The sequence below is a fragment of the Malaya genurostris genome, chromosome 1, assembly GCF_030247185.1.
Source record: "Malaya genurostris strain Urasoe2022 chromosome 1, Malgen_1.1, whole genome shotgun sequence".
NCBI lineage: Eukaryota > Metazoa > Arthropoda > Insecta > Diptera > Culicidae > Malaya > Malaya genurostris.
The window spans coordinates 91,115,452-91,141,964 of NC_080570.1; the positions used below are offsets into that span (position 1 = coordinate 91,115,452).

Consider the following 26,513-nt stretch of genomic DNA (forward strand, 5'->3'; position numbering starts at 1 on the left):
TCTACTGTTCACCAAGCTCAAAACATGAAAAAAATCCTATGCTATTTGATATAGCACTTTCGCAGTTAGCTGAGTTTAAAACATAAAGTAGAGAGAGATGGCGAAAAAACTAGTTTTTTGCTATCCTAATTATGTTAATGTTAATTAAGGATCTTATCAAGCAAACATAGAGTAGTAAAAATAGACGGCTTTAGAAATTTAACAAAATCTTACATCAATTCCAGGCCTAGGAGTCGGCAACTTTTTAAATCGAATGAGCTTTAAATGCTATTCACAAAATCACCGAGTCACAAAATATTTTCTCTTCTATAGTACATAATATTTAAATAAATAATTTATTTTATTTCATAAAAAAACTAATCAACTCAAAATGGCTCAACATAGATATTGCTGTTGCTTGTTTATCTGTCTGAAAGTTTATTAATTCTTTTCTATAACTAAGCTGAAGTAATGCAGGTTCACAGTTTCGCTGCTTTTATTTTGAAATAGTGCTGGACATTGGAAATGAAGTATTATAGTGCTCTAAAGATCTTATATGAAATAATAATTTTTCTTCAAAATAAACCATTCCTTGTTTGAAAACGGTTAAGCTGGGTTTCCGCTAATTGAAGTTTTGAAGCGTTATATACACTGAACCAAAAACACGTTTTCTCGAATTAAAAATATTACCAAAAAATGGAAAGATTCTCCGACATTTTTAAAAAAGTCTTTTCGAATCAAAAGTGGCAATACCACCATCGGAATCGTCCTAGTGCTTGTTAGGACGTTAAACAGAGTAAGAGTAAAAGTTCTACGTGCAGCTAGAACATGCTTATAAAGGCTACCCACCTACAGATGTAAAATTTGTCATCAACGACATGAATGCAGAGGTAGGAATAGCAAGGCCAGATAAACTCTCTATTAATTGAAGTTCACAGAAGTTTTCACTCACCACTACGCACCAGTGATCATTTGAGTGTATTTAGGCGAGAGCACGCGAGAGCGATTCATGCGAAGAGACTGTGGTTCTCTTGCACCAGTATCTTTCAACGCAAGCACACATTCAAAGTCTATCTAATGGACACTGAGAAGAAGTGTGCTTTCCTTTTGGTGTGGTGCCCACCGAATGCATCCGCAGTGTAGGAATGGAACTTACACACTGGTGTATTATTCTAGTGAAATGCCATCACTGGTCAGAGCCATAACTGGACGCCGTGAATACGAATAAAACTGACACTCTTTCTTTATACTTCCGAAAATCAATTAGTTTTCACTACTAGAGTTTGTAACGATACACCTAATCTAAAGTAGAAATTAAATACATTAAACATTCTGACACACAATTAAATATTACGCAATAACCAGTATGATAAAATAATGGTGGTTCTGATAAGAGCCTTTTAAGAAGGCGTTCGTGATGGAGAGTGACGAGTTGAGTTCGAATCTATTCCGCTATCTATTTCCAGGTTGACCGTGGGTGCGATACTGATATGTGTTCCGTTGGAGTCTCCTGCTTCATCCGCTTCGTGTTTCGCTTGGAGATGCCTCCATCGCGCCATAATCAACACGTTGACAACGACAGCCAAATTCGAAATGAATGGCAAATCAGCAGAAAGTTTTCCTAACAAACAAGAATTGGTTGAAAAATGAGCCGTATACAGTAATTTGGGTAGTAAAATAAAGTACAAATTTGCGTGTTTTTCACAGCGAAAATTTGAGGCAACACCCCGATCAACATATCACATCTAAAATATTTCTTTTTATGATACTTTTGATATTTTAACTACTAATGAGACTAGACTTATTTCAGCACTTGCTACGAAAATAGCTTTTTGTTATGAACTTGTTACGGCTTGATGATCGAGATGTGTCGAGATTTGCGAAATCGACATTTTTTGGCTAGAAGATTGCAGATAAGATGATCGTAAGGATATTTATACGGTCTCTAATAAAGAAGCTGTCAGCCCAATTGTTTGTATTTATCGACATAATTCCATAACAAATCAGTAATTTATCACCAAACTTGGCTACCTGTGCAATTCAGAGGTTGTCATAAGGGTATTTTTAATTTTTCTTGGCGAGTTTAGATATTAATTGCTGAGGTGAACAAAAACGTGGAGTTGAAAAACTAGGAGGTACAGTTTTTGGATTTAAATTTGGCTTTTTAGCTTTAACACGGGGATCTTTTTTTGAAGGTGTAATTTTAGGTGCCTTTTTTTGGTAATTTGTGGTTTGGTGGTGGTGGTAAGGTGCTAGTCTTACAAACCAGTTGTCGTATGTTCAAGCCTCGACCTGGAAGGATTCGTAGTGTCAGTAGAATCGTAGCACCAGCCATGCACTGGTTCTGTACACTCTAAATCGGTTGTGAAGTTTGTTGAAACAGAAGGTCAAATTCCACTACAGGAATATAATACCAAGGCTTTGCTTTTAATCTCCTCTTAACAAACCCTTGAAGAGTGACAAACGAGGTATCTTCACTATTTCCGTCAGAGTCAGATTCCACTGGCTCCGCAAGATTTGAAAACCCGTTTTCGGTTTCTAAAGGTGGGACATCAATGATCGTTTTAAGCATTTCTGCATATGTGCGCTTAGACCGTGCTTTTAAATAAAGTCTCATTTTGTTTTTACGCAACTCAAATGCAGCGCATACTGAAAGATCATCTGAGGACTCTCCCCACAATAAACACATTTTTCAATATCTTTATCGCAAAGATTATCCTTATGAGACCCTTGACATTTTATACATTTAGGTTTATTACTACAATAAGTAGTTGTATGTCCGAATTTTTTACAGTTCGTGCAATTCATAATATGCGGTACGAAAAGCCGAATAGGAAAACGAATTTTATCGATATAGACATGGCTAGGATCCGGCAATTGTTACTCGAAACGAATCTGAGGGACTATAAGACTTCATTCCATCGACATTAGATGCTGAGTACAATTGCTTGCACTCGAATATCTTAACTCCCTCAAGCATGGAGTTTTTAAAACGACCAACTCCATTTTTAAGTAAATCATCGGCTGTCAGACTTTCCACCTCCTTCGATGAAATGTAAACTCTATATTCAACAGCAAATAATTTACAGGTTACAATATCGTTTACCGCAACACTGGCAATTAATGCGCAGTCGGCAATCGAAAAATGCACTGCAGCTCTACTTCACAAGTTTGACGAATTCGAAACAAGAATCGATGCTGACGCTTGTAATCTCAACATAGACACGAACAAAATCGTCTACCAAATTATGGACGAAGTTAAATTTTTATCGTCAGAATTCTCTAACCCAAGGCCAGAAAAGAAATTCGCCCATCCAAGCCTACAAGAAGAACTATTGGGCTGTACTCCTGAACTCGACAGCACAACTTTAGAAACAGAGGAGGAAATTCAAGCATGCTTCATTGGAAGTAAAAAAATCTGGAAACGAGACTGGAGTGAGCATGACAAGAAACAGCGCACTCGACGACTGCAAAAAAAAAACAAGCAGGAAAGGCAAACCTCAGACGGAAACATCGGAAGCGGAAACAACAAAATAATACAAATTTCAACAACAACAAACAAACAAACAGTAAACGCAATAAAAACAACAACAACAGCAGCAACAACAACGTGCACTCCTACAGCAACTTGAACACTAATAGTAACAATACCTGCAACAACAATAAAAATAATATGTCATTACAATATACCTTACCCTTGGACAAAGACTTACTAGCAGCTGCACGGGTTCAATTCTCCGGGCATCCAGATGCAGATATTGCCTCAAAATTCATAAATTTTCAAAAGGGTGAAACAATCAACCCTTACAAAGGAACAAGAAGTATTCAAAACCACACTACTCCGGTCTTAGGAAGTAATGACATCAAAGCTGCACCACCCACTAACTATGTGAACACATCTTCAATATCACAGAACATAAATACATCTACAGTGTCACAGGACATGAATACAGACAGCTAATTCGAAATTGATCCAATACGTCCTCCAATTGTACGTCTTACTTCACAATCTGCAAATGGCGACGAACGCTTCTTAAAAGCAAGACTTCGTGACCCGAAAATAATGCATGTCGTCCGTCTGTATTTGTCATACATGAAAAATCAACAACCTACAGTATGCATCGAGGGTATGACACCAACTAGTATAAAAATGCTATTAGCATCAGAAGGCCTAAAAACACCTGATCACCTCCTACGAATCTTCATCGATGTGCATCAGAAATATGGAATGAAACCTAAGGAAGCGCTGGCCGACCTGGACTCTTATGGGAAATTTTTGACAAGTGAACACATCCGCCGACTCCAACTAATCCGGGAACCCGAACACAATTTTACAAGGCCGAATTTTCGGAAATAGCGACGCCCTCTATCGAGGTAGTATCCTATAATGACATAAGTGACACTACACTTCATTCAAATCCTCAAATTTCTTCGCATTCACAACAGAATGCGATTGAAATTCGTGTCTACTGTCAGAATTTCAATCGCATGAAAAGCCCAGCCAAAATGAAAAAAGTTCGACAAAATATTTTATTATCTTCTTTCTCAGTTATTCTTGGAACTGAAAGTAATTGGGACGAAAGCGTAAAATGCGAAGAAATTTTTGGAAATAACTATAACGTATTCCGGCATGACCGTAATTTAGCACTATCTAACAAACAATCTGGAGGTGGAGTCTTCATTGCAGTGCTGACTTTTCGACCGACAAAATTGAATCAAATGAACACAAAGAATTTGAAGATGTTTGAACCAAAGTTTTTATATCAGGACAAAAACATTTTTTTGCGTCTGTGTATTTTCCCCCTGAAAATGCTGCAACTTTCGATCTATTCTTTCAAACCGTAAACAAAATTATGTCGAATATGAAACCTTACCCAACGAAAAGCTTACTTCATCACCGATGAACAAAATTAATCCATTCTGCTTCCAATTGCAGGAGAAAATGAAACACTTCAATTTCTTTTCGACAAAATCTCTTTATTCGGCTTGAATCAAATAAATTCGGTGAAAAATAAACAAAATTCATAGCTTGATCCTCTCTTCACAAACTGTACCGAAGGCTTCTGTGTGAATGCCACACCAAATCCACTCTGGAAAAATGAAAAATTTCACACAGCAATTTAATACTCCATCTTTATGCATAACATGTTTCTCCCTAACGAAATAGAATACGAGGAAGTCCGGAATACCACAAAACAAATTTCGAAGAAGCAAAACGTAGACTAAGTACATTAAACTGGCAAAATATTTTGAGTATAGAAGGAAACGTTAATGAAGAAGTGGAAAAATTCTATCTAATTATTAACAACTTAATTTCGGAAATTGTATCAGTAAATAAAAGAAGAAGAAGTCACAATAGCAAATTGCCTATCTGGTTCAACCCGCAATTGAAAAACCTGAAAAATAGAAAGCAGAAAGCACATAAGACTTATAGCAAAGATAAAAGTGTTATCAATCTACAAAACTACCTCGACATTTGCAATGACCTGAGAATAGCAATCAACTCGGCACACGAAGAATATAATTTTAAAGTCGAAAGCGAAATCAAAGCGCATCCTAAAAATTTCTTTAGCTATGTTAAAATAAAACTAAAGAATAACAACCTGCCTTCCCAGATGAACCTATACGGAACTACTGGAAATAATAGCACTGAAATTTGTAATTTATTTGCAAAATTTTCCAAAAAATATATACATCGTATGCCGAAACAGATCGTGAACGTGACTACTTTTCCTTTATACCGAAGCTTTCTAATGACATCAGTGTCAATCCATTTTCTAAGCAAGAAATATTCAATGCACTTGAAACCCTCAACGCAGAAAAGGGACCTGGATCTGACGGAATAGCACCAATATTTTTGAAGCAATTAGCTTCTGAGCTCACAACACCATTACAACATCTCTTCAACTTATCTCTAAGAACAGGAATATTTCCAGAAACATGGAAATCCTCCTTCTTAGTACCGGTCTTTAAATCAGACTCAAAATCAGACATACGTAATTATCGAAGAATTTTCATAATCTCGTGTATTCCAAAATTATTTGAAAAAAATATCAATGGAAAAATATTTCAACAAGTAAAAAATTACATAACTCCAAAACAACATGGCTTTTCAAAGGTCGTTCTACGTCAACAAATCTGCTGGAATTCATTACATTCACTTTGGAAGCTATGGACAATGGAAATTATGGAAAAACTCTCTATACTGACTTCAGCTAAGCTTTCTTCAGAATTGACATACCATTATTACTATTCAAAATTAAAAAATATGGCATTGAACAAAAACTTTTAGAATTGCTTGAATCATATCTCACAAAACGTAAACAAATTGTACGCTATCAAAACACATACTCCAAATCAATAAATGTCACTTCAGGTGTTCCCCAAGGTTCACATTTAGGCCCTCTTCTTTTTATCTTGTACGTAAACGACATTTTCTTCTTACTCAAACATTTAAAAGTACTTGTGTATGCAGACGACATGAAGCTCTTTATGGAAATAAAAAATGCTGTAGATACTGAAGTATTCAAATAACGTACTCAACATTTGGTGCAATAAAAGCTTACTCCAAATAAACGTCAAAAATGTAGTTCAGTAACGTTTAGTAGAAAAATCATGTCTCCTACTATTAACATATATTTAGGAAACCAACCTGTAAAAAAATGTTTAATTATTAGAGACCTGGACGTAATTTTAGATTCGAAACTCACTTTCGTGAAGCATTATAATACAATTATCAATAAAGCAAATGGTACCCAGAAAACTATTTCGTACCTATATCGCAAGCTATAATCGCATTATGCGTTCTGTTATATGTTATAATAAAATCGCAGAGCATATTGCAAATATGGCCTATGCGTGCAAAAGTGGAGGCGATATACATGCAATTTAGAAAAATCAAAAGCTAGATGCGATGTAGTAAAGCATTTAATGTGATTCAGTTTATCAGCTTCAGTGATTTTCTTTTGTGATGTATGCGATCGTAAGTATATTTTTTGAGAGTTTATTCAAGTGTCTATGCGATTCTAATCATACATCCTACTGATTAGCAAAAAATAACAACGAGCTTTTACGGATCGAGGCTCGAACCTGAAACTTGTGGATCGTTTACCGAGATTTTCTACTCTCATCCATACCATAGCTGTTGATAAGCCCGATTTAAGACGAATACATTCTTCTTTTATGTTACAGATGACTGAGTCACATCGTATATCTAAGCATAACTAAAATCTTACAGTGCGAAATAACTCATTACGTTTTATGATCTAAACTATCATTCACATTCACACATATGTGTTCACAGTATATCGTAGAAGATAAGGTTTATAAAATTTCTTATTGTGAGGAAGTTCGTATTGTTTCACGAACAAGTCTGTTGTTTACATAAATATTCCATTATACTGATAATTTTCAATTATCCTAGCCATTTTTCAAACAAGTGTTCTTGAATTTTCAGTAAAACACTCCATATTAGAATGCGACCAAATATTTTTATATTCAGCCAGTAAAATCAGAATTGTGAGCCAATCGCATTGGATGCTAGGAATTATCATCTTGTGCGAGGGGTTTTACGTACAATGCGATATAATTCAGGCAAATTTTGGATATCATGTACAGCCAAACATTTATGGAAGTAATGCGAGTTCAATTCTATATACGGCGAGGTTGTTCAAACAATTATGCGATTGTGTGCTCATCGTCGCAATAAGCTTGTGCGATAGCATCATATGGGGAAAAATATGAACTTCAGTTATATGATTATGCGATGGTGATTATGAACAGCGTTTTAAGCCATCTAATTCGTGCTACCTTATGCGATTTGTGGTTCTCTGGGTATGTTAGGCTTCATTAAACGTTTTAGTCATAATTTTCAGGACCCTTACACAATAAAATTATTATATACAACTTACGTCAGGCCAATTTTGGAATACTGCAGCATAGTATGGAACCCTTGTACCTCCGTACACGTAGAACGCATCGAATCTGTTCAAAAACAATGTCTACTGTATGCGCTTCGTAGACTAAACTGGACTACATTTCCTCTTCCATCATATAAAGCGCGTTGTATGTTCATAAACTTACAAACACTCGAAGAACGCCGCAAAGCTACAATGCTTTATTTTGTCACCGACATTATTTCTCAACGAGTACAATCTGAATCATTGCTTTAACAACTAAAATTTTATGCTCCTAGTCGCCATCTCAGAAGTCGTCAAATATTCTCGGAAAAAAATATAAAACAAATTATGCCAAAAATAATCCTATTAATCAAATGATGCACTTTTATAACGAAAACTGCCAAAAAATCGATCTATGTCCAGGAAACAAATAAAAGAAAAATTGAAACCAAATCGTACTTACCTTTCCTAAAAGCTATAGGCCTGGGGTGTCCTTAACTGTATCAAGCATACGTATCCACATAACTCGGTCCATGGCTGCTCGTCGCCAGCCACTCAAGGCACGGATGCTTCTGAGATCACCCTCCACTTGATCGATCCACCTTGCTCGCTGCGCTCCTCTTCTTCTTGTACCAGTCGGATTAGTTTCAAGAACCATTTTCACTGGGCTGTCGCCCGACATCCTTATGACATGCCCAGCCCATCGTGGACGTCCGATTTTAGCTGTCCGTACGATAGGTGGCTCTCCTAGCAGCTGTTGCAATTCGTGATTCATACACCGTCTCCACGTTCCGTCTTCCATCTGCACTCCGCCATAGATGGTCATCAGTACCTTTCTTTCGAAAACACTGAGGGCGCGTTAGTCCTCTGCCAACATAGTCCAGGTCTCGTGGCCATAGAGAACAACCGGTCTAATTAGCGTTTTGTAGATGGTCAATTTCGTGCGGTGGCGTACTTTTCTCGATCGGAGGGTTTTTCTGTGTCCAAAGTACGCACGATTCCCTGCCAAAATAATTCTATGAATTTCTCTGCTGGTGTCATTATCGGCGGTCACCAGTGAGCCCAAATAAACGAACTCGTCAACCACCTCGATATCGTCACCGTCTATCAATATTCGTGGTGGGAGGCGTAGTGTTTCTTCTCTAGAGACTCTTCCTCTCATGTATTTTGTTTTCGACGCATTTATGGCCAGTCCGATACGCCTAGCTTCAGCTTTCAGTCCGATGTAGGTTTCCGTCATCTTCTCAAGGTTACGTGTCACAAGATCAATATCGTCAGCGAAGCCAAAAAGTTGTACGGACTTTCGGAAGATCGTGCCACTCGTGTCGATCCTCGCTCTTCGAATCACACCTTCCAGGGCAATATTGAAACCAAATCGTAGAAATAATGTATAGCATATAAGAAACCATTGTATCTTTTTTTGTCTGTAGTTAACATTTGTTTGACGAATAAATAAATAAATAAATTACCTGTTTCAAATCGTTAACAACAACTCGAATTTTATCTCTATGAACTTTAGAGATTTCTTCAACTTTTGAAAAATGTTATGTCAATTTCTTTGTATTTTGCATCAAATTTAATACCTTTTCCTTTTTTTGAAAATAGACTATCCATGGCCCAGTGTTCCCTCTGGATAATGTTTAGCCCTTGGAGTATTTAAGATCTTACTAGTATCCGAAATCGGATTCGAATGCTCTTCCATGAGATCATCCATTAAATATCTGTTTTTTTAGATTAATAATATCAAAAAGAAAACTTATGTATAGTTAACATTTCAGTTATAAGAGAGATAACAAAATTAAATTAAATTAGATCTACCTTGTTGCTGTCGTCTCTGTTCCTCTATCGTGAAGAACGACGTGAAGCTCATCCAACGATTTCCAATTGGCAGTATTTTGGTATCGTTTTCTACTATCTCAGTTGCTCTGCAGTCGTTGTGGTTACCACTGAACTTGGTGTGCTGCCTGTACCTGTCCCCAGGTATAGTGCTATTGCTCTTGGTGGCGATCAAATGTGATCCTTGCAGTATAGCACCTCACGATATATGTCCACCCCGATTCTGCAATCCGACGGATTTGTGATACGAACAAATCTACACTTTCGTTCGAGTTCGAATTTTGCATTCTTTATTCCGTTCGACTTGCATGATTCGATCGACTCTCGTTCGGGAACAATAGAAATTTCGAACACTAACCATCGAAGCTGTCGACACTACTTAAACGTTCTTTTTATATTAGTCATTTCTTAGTAAACGAAACCGTCACACTTGTAAAACAAATTAGAACGATTCTAAACCGAACAGAAGTAATACGTACGCAAGTCGATCGAGTAATGTTCGAAAATTGAACAACTCGAACGAACGATATTCGAGTTCATACCTAACTCGAACGGAATGTAGAATGGAAATTACACATTCTATCGGAATATTTCGAATCGATCGACGTACAGAATAAGGGTGAATGATCGAAAATTTAACACGACTCGAACGGAATGAAGAATGGAAATTGCACGTTCGATCGGAATATTTTGAATCGATCGACGTACAGAATAGGGGTGGTAATCTCTTTAGATCCTACGCAACGTACAAATTCTGGTACCTGGTAGATCAGCACTGAGTTGCTTTAGCACCTCTGTGCTTTTGCACCCCTTCGTCTTCGCACCTTTATGCGATGGCACCTCTGTGACCCGTCACTTCTATGCCATCGCACCTCTGTGCGTATGAACGGGTTAGCCTTCGTTACTAGCTTTCCAGTCGGGAAACGCCCCGAATATTGCCTTAGCTACTAACACCAGCAGTTTTAACTATCTGTAGCCGTTAACTCACGACCAGTGTACTCGAAACACAACCTCTACGCTTGAATGGTTTTTACTGAATGTGTTGCCATCTATATTGTGTGTCACTAAATTTAGAGTATTCCAATGGTTCGGACAATTTCTAGTTTTTTTTTTGTTTTGCAGCCTTGCCTTCACGAGACATTTTAGAGCAACGCCGGGTAATTCAGTTAATTAATAAATATACGTAAGTATATCTTAAATTTATTATATTAAAAAAATAGCCAAATGCTTAGGGTGGTGGGCTTTTGAGATGTACAGCGAGATTCAAAGATTTAGTGGAAAATAATCTTCGGCTGTATCAATATATAATCCAATTCATGTATCAATTCTACTTACCGCAATTGATCATCAGATAGGACTTTTGAATTTGTGTGCAAAGAATCGTACATATGCTTAGACATTTCGAATCCTACAAGAGATAGAAAGAAAACGTGTTTTAATCCATTTAACATTACAAAGAAGTCTTTCTCATATGTTCTCATAATTAATATGATTTTTATTAAATAGGGGAATATGGGATGTTTTGAAACACACTTCGGATTCTGAATGATAACTCACCCGAAAATCGCAGAACAAAATGCCGCGTTTTCGATGTTTTTTTTTTCAAATAACTCTTTATTGGAATATAAGTTAAAATTAAATTATTAAGATTAAAATTGGGTGTTCAGCCACAAGTGGTGACTTTTCAGCCCTATTATATATATGATTTGGTTGTTACCATAAAGACATCATTTGCTTCCGCAATTCTGTCATTTTTGTGTAGGGAAAATTCTAAACCTACTTGTATTGTATAATGGGAAAATGGAATTTATATACTAACTTACTATATAATACAACTACTAATAATCACTTCACCATTCATTGCGAGCTCCGGAGTTCCACAAGGAAGCCAACTGGGACCGTTCATATTCTTACTATACCTCAACGACTTGAATTTTTCGCTGGAATGCAAGAAGCTATCATTTGCCCATGATTTCAAATTGTTCCATCTCATCAAGGATTCTGAAGATCCCGCTTTCTTACAAACTCAGTTAGATGTATTATATAACTGGTGCAATGTTAACAGGACGGTACTAAACGCCTCAAAATGTTCCGTCATCTCATTCTCTCGCAAACGAAACACGATCACTTATGACTACTCTATTTCGACAGCGGTCTTGGAACGAGTTTCATCAATCAAGGATTTAGATTCTAAGCTCAATTTCAAAGATCATATTGAGTATACTATACCTAAAGCTTCTAAGATGCTAGGACTTATGTTCCGCATTTCAAAAAACTTCAATAACGTATATTGCCTGAGATCGTTTTACCCTTGAGTACGCTGTCGTTGTTTGGGCACCATATTATCAAAGCGATAAGCTGCGAATAGATGCTTTTCAGCGGAAATTTGTCCGTTTTGCTTTGCAGCCAACCTTCCAAGCTACGAAAATCGTTGTAGACTCATCAACCTTGATTTGTTATCAGTTCGCCGGGATACTTCCAAAGCCATTTTTATTGAGGATTTGATCCAATCCAGAATTGATTGTGTGGATCTTCTTCCACAGCTAAGCTTCAATATCCATCGTCGTAATTTGCGGTTAAACTCTTTCTTCAGAATCCTTCGTGCTAGAACAAACTATGGATTTAATGAACCAGCTTTCCTTATGAATTGAGAGTTAACTTATAGATATTTACAGGAGATAGTATGATAGATTAGTTTACGATAACGTACAATATGTATCATTTGGATAAATGTAATCTGTTGGTACAAAAAATATATAAATAAATAAATAATACAGAGAGCGAATTGAATCAATGGAAGATTGCATCGATTTTTGTCGGAATTTGCTTATAATATTATATGACATCACATCTAACGGTTCTATATTTGTCTGTGTAACTCATTTGTACTAAACCAGGAAGGACGCTTCAAAATCATTTTCAGAATTTTATTCTGAATCCTTGACCAAATTGGTACTGCATAACAACAACTTGAACAAATTGGTACTGCATAAAGCATGGGTGGTCTGATTTTGTTTATAAATTAACAATTTGTTTTTCAGACAGCGCTCATAATTTCTGTTTATAAGAGGATATAAACATTTATTATATTTTTTTTTTATTTAAAAAATATTTTTATTCAGGCCTAACTGCGTACAAGCTTTACGTGGCCGATTGAGCCGATTTTCCAAATAAATTTTTTGTTTGAGTTTAATCTTGTTGTCACTTTTTTCTAGGGGGAGAGGAGCTTCCATTTCCCACCTGCGAGGATTGAGGGGCACTTCGTTCGTGGTTCGTCTCGTCATCCATAGCCGCATCGATGGTATTGTTGTCGATTTCCGTCTTCTTTTTGTTGCTAGTTGCTATAGATGCACCTTGTTGTACATTGGTTGCAATTGCTGGTTGGTTGGAGGGTAAGTGGTTAACTGCAGCTGATGTACTTTGTTCTATAGGGAGCTGGCAACTCCACCACCCATTCCAGTAAACCTTTCAAATCGATGAACCACATAATGTGGATTACTTTTCAATTTGACATTTGGTTTAAGAAATGTTTCTGTCACAATGGAAATATGAATTTTGTGAACTTCGAGAAAATTATAAAGTTAATCTTCTCTCGATTTTAAAGATCGAGCATTCCAATTTAAAATATTTCCAATTTTAGTATATGTCCAGCCGAAGCTAGGACAATTTAAAATATTCCAATAATTATTGAACATTACTGTTAAATTTTAAATTAATTATAATATTATTTGTCATCCAACTTGAAATGCTTCAAAAAGTGATGAAGTCGAATTCATTCAGATGATCATTTGAAAAAGTTGATCTTGTAGGTAGATCATTTTATTTCCCGTTATATCGCCTAAATCGACTTCGTTTAAAGAAGTGAATGGCCAGTGTAATGATGATTGCCGATGTCTTGACGAACAATTTCGATTGCTTAGCACTTCTTAGTCAAATCAACCTCAACGTTCGTTCCAGAGCTCTCCGCAATAACAACTTCCTCAAATTGCCTCTACGTCGCACTAACTACGGAATCAACGGTGCCGTTATTGGATTGCAACGAACCTCCAACAGTGTTTCTATGGGATTCGATTTCCATTTTTCCCGCATCCGAATAAGAGAAATTTTTTTAAATACTCTTAGAAATAATCATTAGGACTTAAATTTGTCTCTTGATTAAATAAATAAATAAATGAATAAATGATTTCTGCGCACGGGCCTGGGAGATTCCATCGTTTCTCACCCAATGTGGTAAGGAGCTATAGTCAGAGGAATTCATCGTTCTACCTGGAGTGAATGAATGGTTTCTGTATTGATCCTTATAGGTTTTGGCAGATTGTTTGGCATCTCTGATTTACTCCTGCTCATACATACTACGAATCGTTGTGTATTCTTTCGGGAATGCAGAATGGTGTCGCTTTTGTAAAATTTCTAGATCTTCTCGGAGGTTTGAGGCTTTTGATTACTGTGCATTTTGGCACCTGCAGATCGTTCAGAATCCTTTCGGGATTGTAGAATGATTTGTTTCTTTATGTTTTGAACTGTGTTTCCCCCATCAGGAAATTGATGAGAAGCCACGGTAAGGCACAAACCTCCAAACAACTAGGAGAACGTGCCACTTACCAATTAGTTCTGATTCCTGATTAGTAACAATTATCGGTTTGTATAATACATATGAATCGATATCAGAATAATAGATACCTAGTATAACTCCCTAAGCAATATCACCTTTCACATTCATTGTAAAAGTGGCATAATCCGAGTTCGAAATTGACTTTTTACCGGTTTGACTTACTCTTACTCTTTCAGTCGTAGACCACACGGGTCTCTGCTGTATACATAAGGCGTCTCCATTCAACTCGGTTCATGACTGTTCGCCGCCAGCCTTGGTAGCTGCGAAGGGTCCGCAGGTCGTCCTCAATTTGATCGATCCATCTTGCCCGCAGCGCGCCTCTTCTTCTTAAACCGGTCGGATCATTATCGAGAAAGATTTTAACCGGGTTGTTCTCCGACATTCTAACAACTGGTCCTTTCAGCAACTGATGCAGTTCATGGTTCATTCGCCTTCTCCACGTACCGTCTTCCATCCGCACTCCGCCGAAGATGGTTCGCAACACCTTCCGTTCAAAAACACCTAGTGCGCGTTGATCCTCCGCAAGCATTGTCCAGGACTCGTGCCCGTAGAGGATAACCGGTCTAATCAGCGTTTTGTAGATAGTTAACTTCGTACGACGACGAATTTTGCTCGATCGAAGCGTCCTGCGCAGTCCAAAGTAAGCACGATTTCCTGACAATATGCGTCTCTGAATTTCTCTGCTGGTGTCATTATCGGTAGTCACCAGTGAGCCCAAGTACACGAACTCGTCGACCATTTCGATTTCTTCACCACCAATCAGAACTTGTAATGGGTGGCTGACGTTATCTTCTCTCGAGCCTGCCTTTCATGTACTTTGTCTTTGACACATTGATGTCTAGTCCGATCCGCTTGGCCTTGTGACCTTTGACTCGGCTGGTCACAATATTACCTATGGTCACTGGGTCAACTTGAATACATTACCCTATCAATATTGTTGTACACCTGAAAGAATTGTAAGTAAATGTCTAAGTATAAATTAAATGTCTATCCTCCGTGTTTCATGTTCGAGTGATGTTTAATTTATGCTTAATAGCCGTGGTTGGTATCTAAATTAAAAGTAATATTCATTTAGTCATTCATATATATATATATATAGGGTGATTTTTTAAGAGCTTGAGAACTTTTTTAAACAATAAAACGCATAAAATTTGCAAAATCTCATCGGTTCTTCATTTTAAACGTTAGATTGGTACATGACATTTACTTTTTGAAGATAATTTCATTTAAATGTTGACCGCGGCTGCGTCTTAGGTGGTCCATTCGGAAAGTCCAATTTTGGGCAACTTTTTCGAGCATTTCGGCCGGAATAGCCCGAATTTCTTCGGAAATGTTGTCTTCCAAAGCTGGAATAGTTACTGGCTTATTTCTGTAGACTTTAGACTTGACGTAGCCCCACAAAAAATAGTCTAAAGGCGTCAAATCGCATGATCTTGGTGGCCAACTTACCGGTCCATTTCTTGAGATGAATTGTTCTCCGAAGTTTTCCCTCAAAATGGCCATAGAATCGCGAGCTGTGTGGCATGTAGCGCCATCTTGTTGAAACCACATGTCAACCAAGTTCAGTTCTTCCTTTTTTGGCAACAAAAAGTTTGTTAGCATCGAACGATAGCGATCGCCATTCACTGTAACGTTGCGTCCAACAGCATCTTTGAAAAAATACGGTCCAATGATTCCACCAGCGTACAAACCACACCAAACAGTGCATTTTTCGGGATGCATGGGCAGTTCTTGAACGGCTTCTGGTTGCTCTTCACTCCAAATGCGGCAATTTTGCTTATTTACGTAGCCATTCAACCAGAAATGAGCCTCATCGCTGAACAAAATTTGTCGATAAAAAAGCGGACTTTCCGAATGGACCACCTAAGACGCAGCCGCGGTCAACATTTAAATGAAATTATCTTCAAAAAGTAAATGTCATGTACCAATCTAACGTTTAAAATAAAGAACCGATGAGATTTTGCAAATTTTATGCGTTTTATTGTTTAAAAAAGTTCTCAAGCTCTTAAAAAATCACCCTGTATTTACTTATTTATTATTTATTTATTTATTTATTCATATATTTATTCATTTATTTACATATTTATTTATTAATTTATTTATTCATATATTTATTCATTTATTTACATATTTATTTATTTATTTATTTATATATACTCATATTTACTATATATTATTCGTTTACTCACATTTATTCACATATTCATTTATTATGCAATAAACAAAAAAAAACTATTTATAATCAAAAATATCAAAATAAGGAAACAAGCCCTAGTATCAAGAGTCTATATGTCATTTGCTATAAAAAATTCAAATTCAAAATCGATACCAACCATAAGAACAAAATGTAATCGTCGATGGTCTTTATATCGTTCTCTGTCATCATCATCGTCATTGTATCATTGTCATCGAGTTGGAGGATTCTAGGCGGGGCTCCATGGGGGTGGTAGCGGGGATGAGCTGGGAGGAGATAAAAGGGTCCGAGCAGGCGGTATCAAGCCTCTTTTAGTTGACCTGCCCGGAGGAGTGAAGACCAGCAGCAGCGTGTCACAAGTCTAATGTGACCCCTCGTTTCGGAAATAAAAGTTTAAAAAGTGAGTAGTGATTGTTCTCGCGAAAAGTTGATCGATGGATCAAGTTACCGGACCGTTCGGAAGATCCACACGTCCGTTAGTTTTCGTTCGGTCAGTCGAGTGCGATAAGTGTGGTTACCGGTTTATTTGAACAGTTTATGAGTAGTACGTACGACGCGAGTGCACAAAAACGGTCAAAGATTGGCCAAGCCAAAAAGACGCCAACGAACGCCATTACCCAAGTGCCGGTAGGGTATGGCAGTTCAGACCGAAAACGTTATAAATCCCACTCGACTAATAGTTAGACACTCGTAAGTGAATCAAGTGCGCGCAGTACCGCTCCCCGGGCTTCTAAAAAGTGTGAAACGCAGGCCTCCGTCAACAAAGGCCGAGTTGCTGCAGCATCCGGAGTTCATAGTTCGTCATAGTCCGATGCCGAGGAAGAGTCCTGTACTACCCCCGCCGGCGTCCCGTCTTCAGCCAGCTGCAACAAGTCGACCAACGTTCCACACGGCCGCAACGATGCTCCAGAAGCAGTTATCATCTGAATAAAATAATCGCAAGTAATATTCACGCTTTATTAAATTCAACCCCCCCCCCCCCCCCCCCCCGTGTTGAGTAGCTTGAAATTAAAAGTGAAAAAATAATTTTAGAAAATATAAAAAATGAAGTATCTAATAAAATGTCTGGTCTTTAATGTATTCAAGTTGTGTTGTGTTAGTTTACAGATAATGAGTCCATTTGCTTGTTTCCGCTCGAAAACGACTTCCGCCCAGTGACCGTAGTGTAAAAGGGTTGAAAGTCTTCCCCGCGTAGAATTTCCTCTGGAGACAAAAGAGTAAAACGACCCAAAGCCGGTGAGTAAAACGTGGCGCGAACACACCACGTGTACGCAATAGCCAGCCAACCAAGTGTTGAAGAAAAAAAAAATTGACTAGGTAACAGCCTCAGCTTTTAGTTCGATGTACGTATCTTCTATCTTCTCAAAGTTGCGGGCTATAATATCAATATCATCAGCGAAACCAAGTAGCTGGACGGACTTTCTGAAAATCGTGCCACTCGTGTCTGTCCTCGCTCTTCTTATCACACCCTCCAAAGCAATGTTGAATAGCAGACACGAGAGGCCATCACCTTGCCGTAGCCCTCTGCGAGTTTCGAAGGGACTCGAGTTTATCCCCGATACTGAACAACGCACATCACTCGATCCATCGTAGCCTTGACCAATCGTATCAGTTTGTCCGGGAATCCGTAGTCGTGCATAATTTTCCATAGCTGTTCTCGATCGATTGTGTCGTAGGTTGATTTGAAATCGATGAATAAGTGATGTGTGGGCACATTGTATTCGCGGCACTTTTGCAACACCTGGCGGATGGCGAACACTTAGTCCGTGGTAGCACGTTAGCCCATAGATCCTGCCTGATATTGTCTAACGAATTCGTTTGCAATTGGTGAAAGTCGACGGCATAAGATTTGGGAGAGTACCTTGTAGGCGGCGTTCAGCAGAGTCACCGCGCGGTAATTGCAGCAATCCAGCTTATCGCCCTTTTTCTAGATGGTACACACGATTCCTTCCATCCATTCCACCGGTAAAATCTCGTTCTTCCATATCTTGGTAACGACCTAGTGCAGTGCTTTCACTAGTGCATTACCACCGTGTTTTAGTAGCTCGCTTGGTAGTTGGTCAACGCCAGCGGCCTTATTATTTTTCAACCGGCTTACCACCTCCTCGACTTCTTGGAGGTCTGGGACCGGCAGTTTATTGTCCGGGAACGCGTGCGGAGTTCCCAAGTTCGTTACCGCGCCGCCACTTTCTTATTCCGCCACATCGCCATTGAGGTGCTCATCGAAATACTGCCGCCTCCTCTCGATCACCTCACAGTCGTTCGTGAGAAGATCCCCGTTGGTGTCCTCGTACATATCGGCCTGTGGCACATAGCCATTAGCACGGAACAGCTGTTCCATCGCTTCGCGATCTCGGTCTTCCTGTTGGCGCTTTTTTCTACGGGATACCGAGCTTAGTCTGTTCCGCGCCTGTCTGTATCGCTCGTCCGGTGTTGCAGCTTGCTCGCCCAAGCTGCATTCTTCTCGGCCACTAACTGTTCACATTCGTCGTCGAACCAGTCGTTCCTTACGTTCGGAGCCGTACCTAGCGTTGCTGATGCAGTGCTACCTATGGCAGAACGGATGTCTCTCCAGCCATCTTCAAGAGTAGTTGCACCAAACTGCTCTTTCGTTGGTAGTGCCACTGCCAACTGCTGCGCGTAATCTTGGGCTACTCCAGTATCCCGGAGCCGCGCGATGTTAAACCGCGACGTTCGGTTTCGACGTTGGGTAGCCACCGTCGAAAGTTTTGAGCGCATGCATACAGAAACCAAGTAGTGGTCCGAATCTATATTCGCACTGCGGTAGGTGCGAACATTGTTGATGTCCGAGAAAAATTTACCGGTTTGAATGTATACCCGAGTAGAGTGTGAGATTAAAAAGAAAACTCAATTTGATGTTGTGCTGTTCGTATATATCGATTACTTAATTTGCTATCGTTTTGGTCGTTTTGATGGTTAAAAGATCAAAATTGAAAGCAAAAAAAATGCTGTGTGACATCAAACTGGAAACTAGTTTTGCTCTCAGTGAAAGCACATTGAAAACTTAATATGATGTAGATTTTCTCGAAATGACACGTCACGAGCATAATCTAAAAATAGAACAGCCAAAAAAGGTCCGGGATAGTATACATTTAGGCGATATTACTCACATGCAAGAAAAAAGATTTTATGCAATCTCCATATTAGTCGCAAGCAAGAAAAAAGATTTCATGCAATCTCCACATCACCGCGGAGAGAATCCGGTTTCGAACTTAGGTGATTTGGAATGTGAACTTTTGGCGATTGCTATGGACTGTAAGCGCTAGCTATCAGGAGATGAAAAATGGTCGGTTATATGACAAGCAGTGTTGTTTCATAAAGTTGTATGCAGGTAGTTTCTGTCAGTGCACACTCGTTGCGTCGCTTCCATCCCGCATCCACCGTGAATAGCAGTGTGGCTATTTGAGTACAGTATAAAAATGTTCTCTTTGTCCTTCTCATATCCAAAGCTGTAGCATTCAAACATTGTAACATCAAATTGAGTTATCTACTTGATCGCATATAACTCGCACATGTAATCACTTTGAAATACGAATTTAGAGGCTCTGAAGACCGAACCTTTTACAGTGAAGGAACACTCACAGGGAACGTGAATTAGGAATTCGGCAATAAGGTATCCAAGATCTTTTGTTTTTTCGGCTAATTGGGACAATGAACGATTATCTCGCTTCTGACCACAGATAGAACCAGAATTTCTTCAGTTCTTGTGTAGACTTATAATTTACGATCATTTGATGCAGAAATGATTCTTTAGAAAAGTGTAATAAAGTTTTAAGATCTATTAGATGATTGATAAAATACTTCTCATAGCATCTAGCGTTAGTGAGAATATGAAGTTCTAATCATTTATAACTAGGAATAAGAATTGTTTTGAAGAGGTTCTTCGACACAGTTTGTGGACTACTTAGGAATATTCAAATTAAACATATATTTTCTTGGTGGCTCCTCTAAGCCACTAAAGTATTATTAAGAATTAGCTCTAGGTTCTGAAATCTGAGACATTCAATATTCGATGTTCGAACTTCGTAAACAATTAATTTTTCCATACTGTTGAATATAAAGTTATGGACATTTTCAGAACGGGTTTGGCGAGTAGATTATTTTCGCCATCCAGGTCCCCGATTTCTGGTTGCACTGAAAATAATGGTCTAAGAACTTTGGAACGAACTTCGCAACGTCGTATGATTACAAATATCGAAACATTTTTTTAACTAAACCCACAAATTGTTACAGGATCGGATACTTAACGTATATAGAAGGAAATTGATGACGTCAAGTATATTTCTCATATCAAATTCTGAAATAAGCTTCTACGGCAGACGATCAGCGAGATGGGAATGCCAAAGCCACTATTCAGATTGACCTGCTTCAGACAAACGTGGTATCGATGATCGCCGACTTATCTAATGCCTCCCAGACGTGTGGTTTGACACCAATATTGTCGTGGTTAAAAAAAGGAGCATTATTTGCGTAAAAGTTAAAAAAGTTGCGGTCAACTGCAGAATTTCGGCAGGATGTCAAAGCATTTTTGTAAAAGGCAACATAGGATTGAAGGAATAATTCTTCCATTGAAACTAAACTTTGAATTTTTGTATTGCCATTTGAAATTTGCTTAATGTCAATGGATTCACTAAGTTGTCGATATTATTATTTTCATTTTTTGAGTTTCACAAAACTTTTGCCTTTAAGCAGCAATATGATAACATAATGTGATATTAATTGAAAATTTGATGAGTCGATATCATATTAGGATTTCAATCTGATGTTGCTATCATAATCAAATATCAATTTGTTCTAATTTTGATGTTAGCCTTTACTCGGGTATCTATTTCGAATCAAACGATTACGTTCTTCAAAAGATGGTTAATGTCATTGTTTATACATTTGATTTTTCGATTATAATTATAAAAAGATTCACAGAATTCACGTACTACGTTCACGTTATTGATTTAAGATTTATATTTTCTCTCTTTCGTGCTGCAAAACATAAACTAGAAATTTAGATAACGGGTTGTTTAGGATCTTTATTGAATTATTTTTACGTTTCGTCTTTGACTCATCAGTGCAGAGCAGTTCAAATTGAACTGCTTAGTGCTAAACTCGGCAGTTCAATTTGAACCGCTAAGCAGACGTAAAGTATCTGCTATTTACAGAACACTTTTTGTTTTGCAACGGAGTGCAATGTCTTTTCTGACGTGCCGAACGAAAACGTGTTTTCGACTATTTCTGGCCGATACAGGTTTGGTCATTTAGGGGTTAGCCAAATTTTGTGCTAGGGCACATAACCGTTTTTATTATTTTTACGTTTCGTCTTTGACTCATCAGTGCAGAGCAGTTCAAATTGAACTGCTTAGTGCTAAACTCGGCAGTTCAATTTGAACCGCTAAGCTGTATCGGCCAGAAACAGTCGAAAACACGTTTTCGTTCGGCACGTCAGAAAAGACATTGCACTCCGTTGCAAAACAAAAAGTGTTCTGTAAATAGCAGAAACTTTACGTCTGCTTAGCGGTTCAAATTGAACTGCCGAGTTTAGCACTAAGCAGTTCAATTTGAACTGCTCTGCACTGATAAGTCAAAGACGAAACGTAAAAATAATAAAAACGGTTATGTGCCCTAGCACAAAATTTGGCTAACCCCTAAATGACCAAACCTGTATCGGCCAGAAATAGTCGAAAACACGTTTTCGTTCGGCACGTCAGAAAAGACATTGCACTCCGTTGCAAAACAAAAAGTGTTCTGTAAATAGTAAAAACTTTACGTCTGCTTAGCGGTTCAAATTGAACTGCCGAGTTTAGCACTAAGCAGTTCAATTTGAACTGCTCTGCACTGATGAGTCAAAGACGAAACGTAAAAATAATAAAAACGGTTATGTGCCCTAGCACAAAATTTGGCTAACCCCTAAATGACCAAACCTGTATCGGCCAGAAATAGTCGAAAACACGTTTTCGTCCGGCACGTCAGAAAAGACATTGCACTCCGTTGAAAAACAAAAAGTGTTCTGTAAATAGCAGAAACTTTACGTCTGCTTAGCGGTTCAAATTGAACTGCCGAGTTGAGCACTAAGCAGTTCAATTTGAACTGCTCTGCACTGATGAGTCAAAGACGAAACGTAAAAATAATAAAAACGGTTATGTGCCCTAGCACAGAATTTGGCTAACCCCTAAATGACCAAACCTGTATCGGCCAGAAATAGTCGAAAACACGTTTTCGTTCGGCACGTCAGAAAAGACATTGCACTCCGTTGCAAAACAAAAAGTGTTCTGTAAATAGCAGAAACTTTACGTCTGCTTAGCGGTTCAAATTGAACTGCCGAGTTTAGCACTAAGCAGTTCAATTTGAACTGCTCTGCACTGATGAGTCAAAGACGAAACGTAAAAATAATAAAAACGGTTATGTGCCCTAGCACAAAATTTGGCTAACCCCTAAATGATCTTTATTGAATGTTTTCAAAACTCCATACATATTCTCGAAACAGAAAAGTCAAAATGTCTACAGTGGACCAACATTTTTTATGCAAGAAGGAATATGCAAAAGTAAATAAACATTGTAATTCATTTTATCAATTCCGCATAAAATTCACCTATCCTGAACAAAAACGTTCAAGAATTTCTCGCTCTCTTGAATATCCTGTTCAGTAACATTTGTGTTCAGTGTTTTTTTCTATTGTTAATACCAAGAGTTAGAAATGATTGAAATATTTTCTAGTTAAGAAACCTTTTAGACACACATAGTATTCATATTTTGCTCTACAGTCAGCTAGCATTTCACAATTTCACATTTTCGTACACGCCAAACAATCATCGGAGATCTAGCATGCATTGAGTGGAGAATTTCCAATTCTAAACGAACCAATTTTCAAGTTTTTCTCTACTTTCCCGAAGAATTTTCCTTATGTACAATAGCCTAAAACCTCCGCACAAACGTCACCTTTCGAACAAAAAAAAAATCATTTTAAGATCAGCCCACGCATAACAGAGAACATTATCAACACACACTTTTTTCGCTATTATTTTAATGTTTATATATATATATATATGTATATATATATATATATATATATATATATATATATATATATATATATATATATATATATATATATATATATATATATATATATATATATATATATATATATATATATATATATATATATATATATATATATATATATATATATATATATATATATATATATATATATATATATATATATATATATATATATATATATATATATATATATATATATATATATATATATATTACACTCGGAACATGTAAAATTCTGTGCGAGTGGAATATTGCGCCATTTAAAAAACAAAGTAGTTGTGAATTGTACCGTTCGTAGAATTCTGTCACCTGCAAAATTCATTATTTTTTCTGTGTATATCAATGCGACCAAACGCTTTGCTGAAGTCAGTGTAGAAAGCTTCTATGTAATTACCCTAATCCATAGCAGTCACTGAGTAAACCCATGTTGCATATTAGTGAAACGATTTTAAACTTGATGAAACATTTTTTCATTGATTATCGCTTCAAAAAGTTTAGGAATGCATGAGATAATTGCAATTCATAGATAATTATATACATCTGATTTTTCCCACTTTTGTAAATCGGCACCAAATAGGAGAATACGGGAGGAATTCCATCAGGTCCGGGAGCTTTAGAGATATCTAATTTATGGAGCGCTTGCACAATATCCTGGACACTAATGTGATGAATATGAATGTCACAAACATGTTCAGGAAAGAAATTAAAATATTCACGGTCTCGATCCTCTTCGGAAAATGTAGTGTAGGTTTATTGGAAATAATTTGCAAATAGTGTATAAATATCTTCCGAGTTATCAGCAGCCTTACCCTTGAAAAACATTTTTGAGAGAAAATTATTAGGTTTCAGTTTATGTTTTTCGTAATTGAAGAAATTCTTCGGGCAAGATTTGATTTCACTCTTCGTACTCCTCAGAAGCAATTTCAATTGCCAATGCCAGATTGGTCACAAGTTTGTAAGTAAGTTTCTAAGTTGACGCTACCACTGTCTTTTTTATATGTTTATTGGTCTTCTGTTTTCAATTTTTCAGATTTTTAATGTTATATTTATACCAAAATGGATATTTAGAGTTATGTCGTCGTCGGATTATCTTAAAAGGTACCTGATCATTAATAGTATCAGAAAAATCTTATAAAATATTTCCACAGATGTTTCAACATTAGAATCCCCGAAAATGGTTTGCCAATCAATGTTAGTTAATTTCAACTTTATGCTATCGTAATTTGCCAAGTCATACTGAAAGACCTCGTCATACTCATGTTCATCGGGTCTATTATACTCATGAACAAATATGGACAACTCAATTGCAGTGTGAAATCTTTCATTTTTCCATAAGGGGGTTAGGGATTCAGTGAGACAGAAGTCTTCTTGTGAATTTGTCAGTAATAGTTTTGCTGATTTTTAACGTAATCAGTTTGGTTGAGTCCTAAGCATGCAATTTAATCAAAGATATATTGGAGGGTTTCATTTTCTCCTAGCACTAGTAGTAGTATGCTTTCATTTCCAGAGTCTGGGAAAAAGTCAATGTCACGTTGATTGAAGTCACCATAAATGTGTACTTTCACTTCGGAAGGAAGGTTAGTTATGATTTCTTCAGCAATCTGGAAAGAAAGTTTTCATATACTTCTTTACGGATGTTGTTTGGAAATATACTGAGCAGAAAATATGTCTTTCCTCGGCTAGACGAGTTTTCACACATACGTGTTGAATTCTCTAATTTTTCTAGTGCTTATGATCTCAGCAATAAATTTTATAGAAATAGCAATAAGCACTCATTGTAATTACTATGATTTCTTGAATTGTTGTTGCTATTGTTTACATTTTGGTTCATTTTCAAAGCTTTTGCAGCTTGTTTCTGCTGATGTAGTCTTCTCGATTCTCGTGCATCGTAGTCACTCTAGTCCGGTTTCCATACTTTTTAGTGCCAAGAAAGCGCCATCCAGAATTATCTACTTTGCATAATTCTACCGCCAAACTGAGGCCTGAGGCATTGGACACTGGTATTTGCACAGGGTTCTTCGCCGGTACCAAATGTGCTGACAAAGGCTTGATTTCGTCAACAATGCCAATTGTCAATTTCGAATTTACGTTCATGGTGCAGCTGACCGCAGTAACCAGAGATAGCAGGGTGATATGGTTAGCTCGTTATTCATGTCGCGTAACTCAGATGATAATTCCTCGTATACACGTATTCCTTCATTGCTGATATTGCTGTATCGAACAATGAGGTGACATGTTTTTTTTTGGCAGCAACAGTGCCAGTCAAGCTGCTATTTGTGTTTATTGAATTTAATTCATTTTTTATAGTCGTAAGCAATATTTCTTGCGCATCAATAGCCTCATGAAATAAGCTTGGCTTCTCTTGTTGTATCGAAAGTTTATGCACAACTTTCGTGTTTGAATGAAGTTGACCTTCAAGAAGCTTTTGTTTTTCAACTAGTTTGTTGAAGTTGCGTGCAGAAGCTCTTGACAGGACTCACAGCACAGTAGTATATAAGAGTTTACGTCAATAACTATTCTATCATTTTTCCGCAGTGAACCTCGCTTAATAGACACTCCAACACAGGTGGCGTGAAATTTTTGTGGACATCCAACACATGTCTACATAAAATAAACAAAAAAATAATACTGTTTTGATTAAAATGCAAATTAAATAAACTCACGCACCGCGGCTCTTGGAGCACTTGTTCTGTTCGAAGTACAGAACAAGATCTGCGTGAACTTTCTCGCTCTCCTTAAGAACACGCGTGGTAATTTTGGCAACTTGAAAGAACAGATCAAGTTCCACATCAACTTTTTCGCTACATAGAAGCTACAAAATGTATTCTAGAATCAGCTTAGTAGTTCAGTCGGTTGCGTCGCACGAATTTTCAAGTGTGGATAATTACTTAAAAAATGGGCTGCTTGGAATGCTATTGAT

The 26,513-nt window shown here is 37.5% G+C and overlaps 1 protein-coding gene across 2 annotated transcripts in view; it reads right to left on the reverse strand.

The window, feature by feature from the left end:
* The window catches only part of LOC131440701 (glutathione hydrolase 1 proenzyme-like), a 147,510-nt gene that overhangs the window by 56,752 nt on the left and 64,245 nt on the right, over positions 1–26,513 (reverse strand). For both annotated transcript variants that reach the window (XM_058612214.1, XM_058612213.1), the window contains exon 7: positions 11,049–11,121. In XM_058612214.1, coding sequence (XP_058468197.1) covers positions 11,049–11,121 — 73 coding nt within the window. The remainder of the gene's footprint in view (positions 1–11,048; positions 11,122–26,513) is intronic.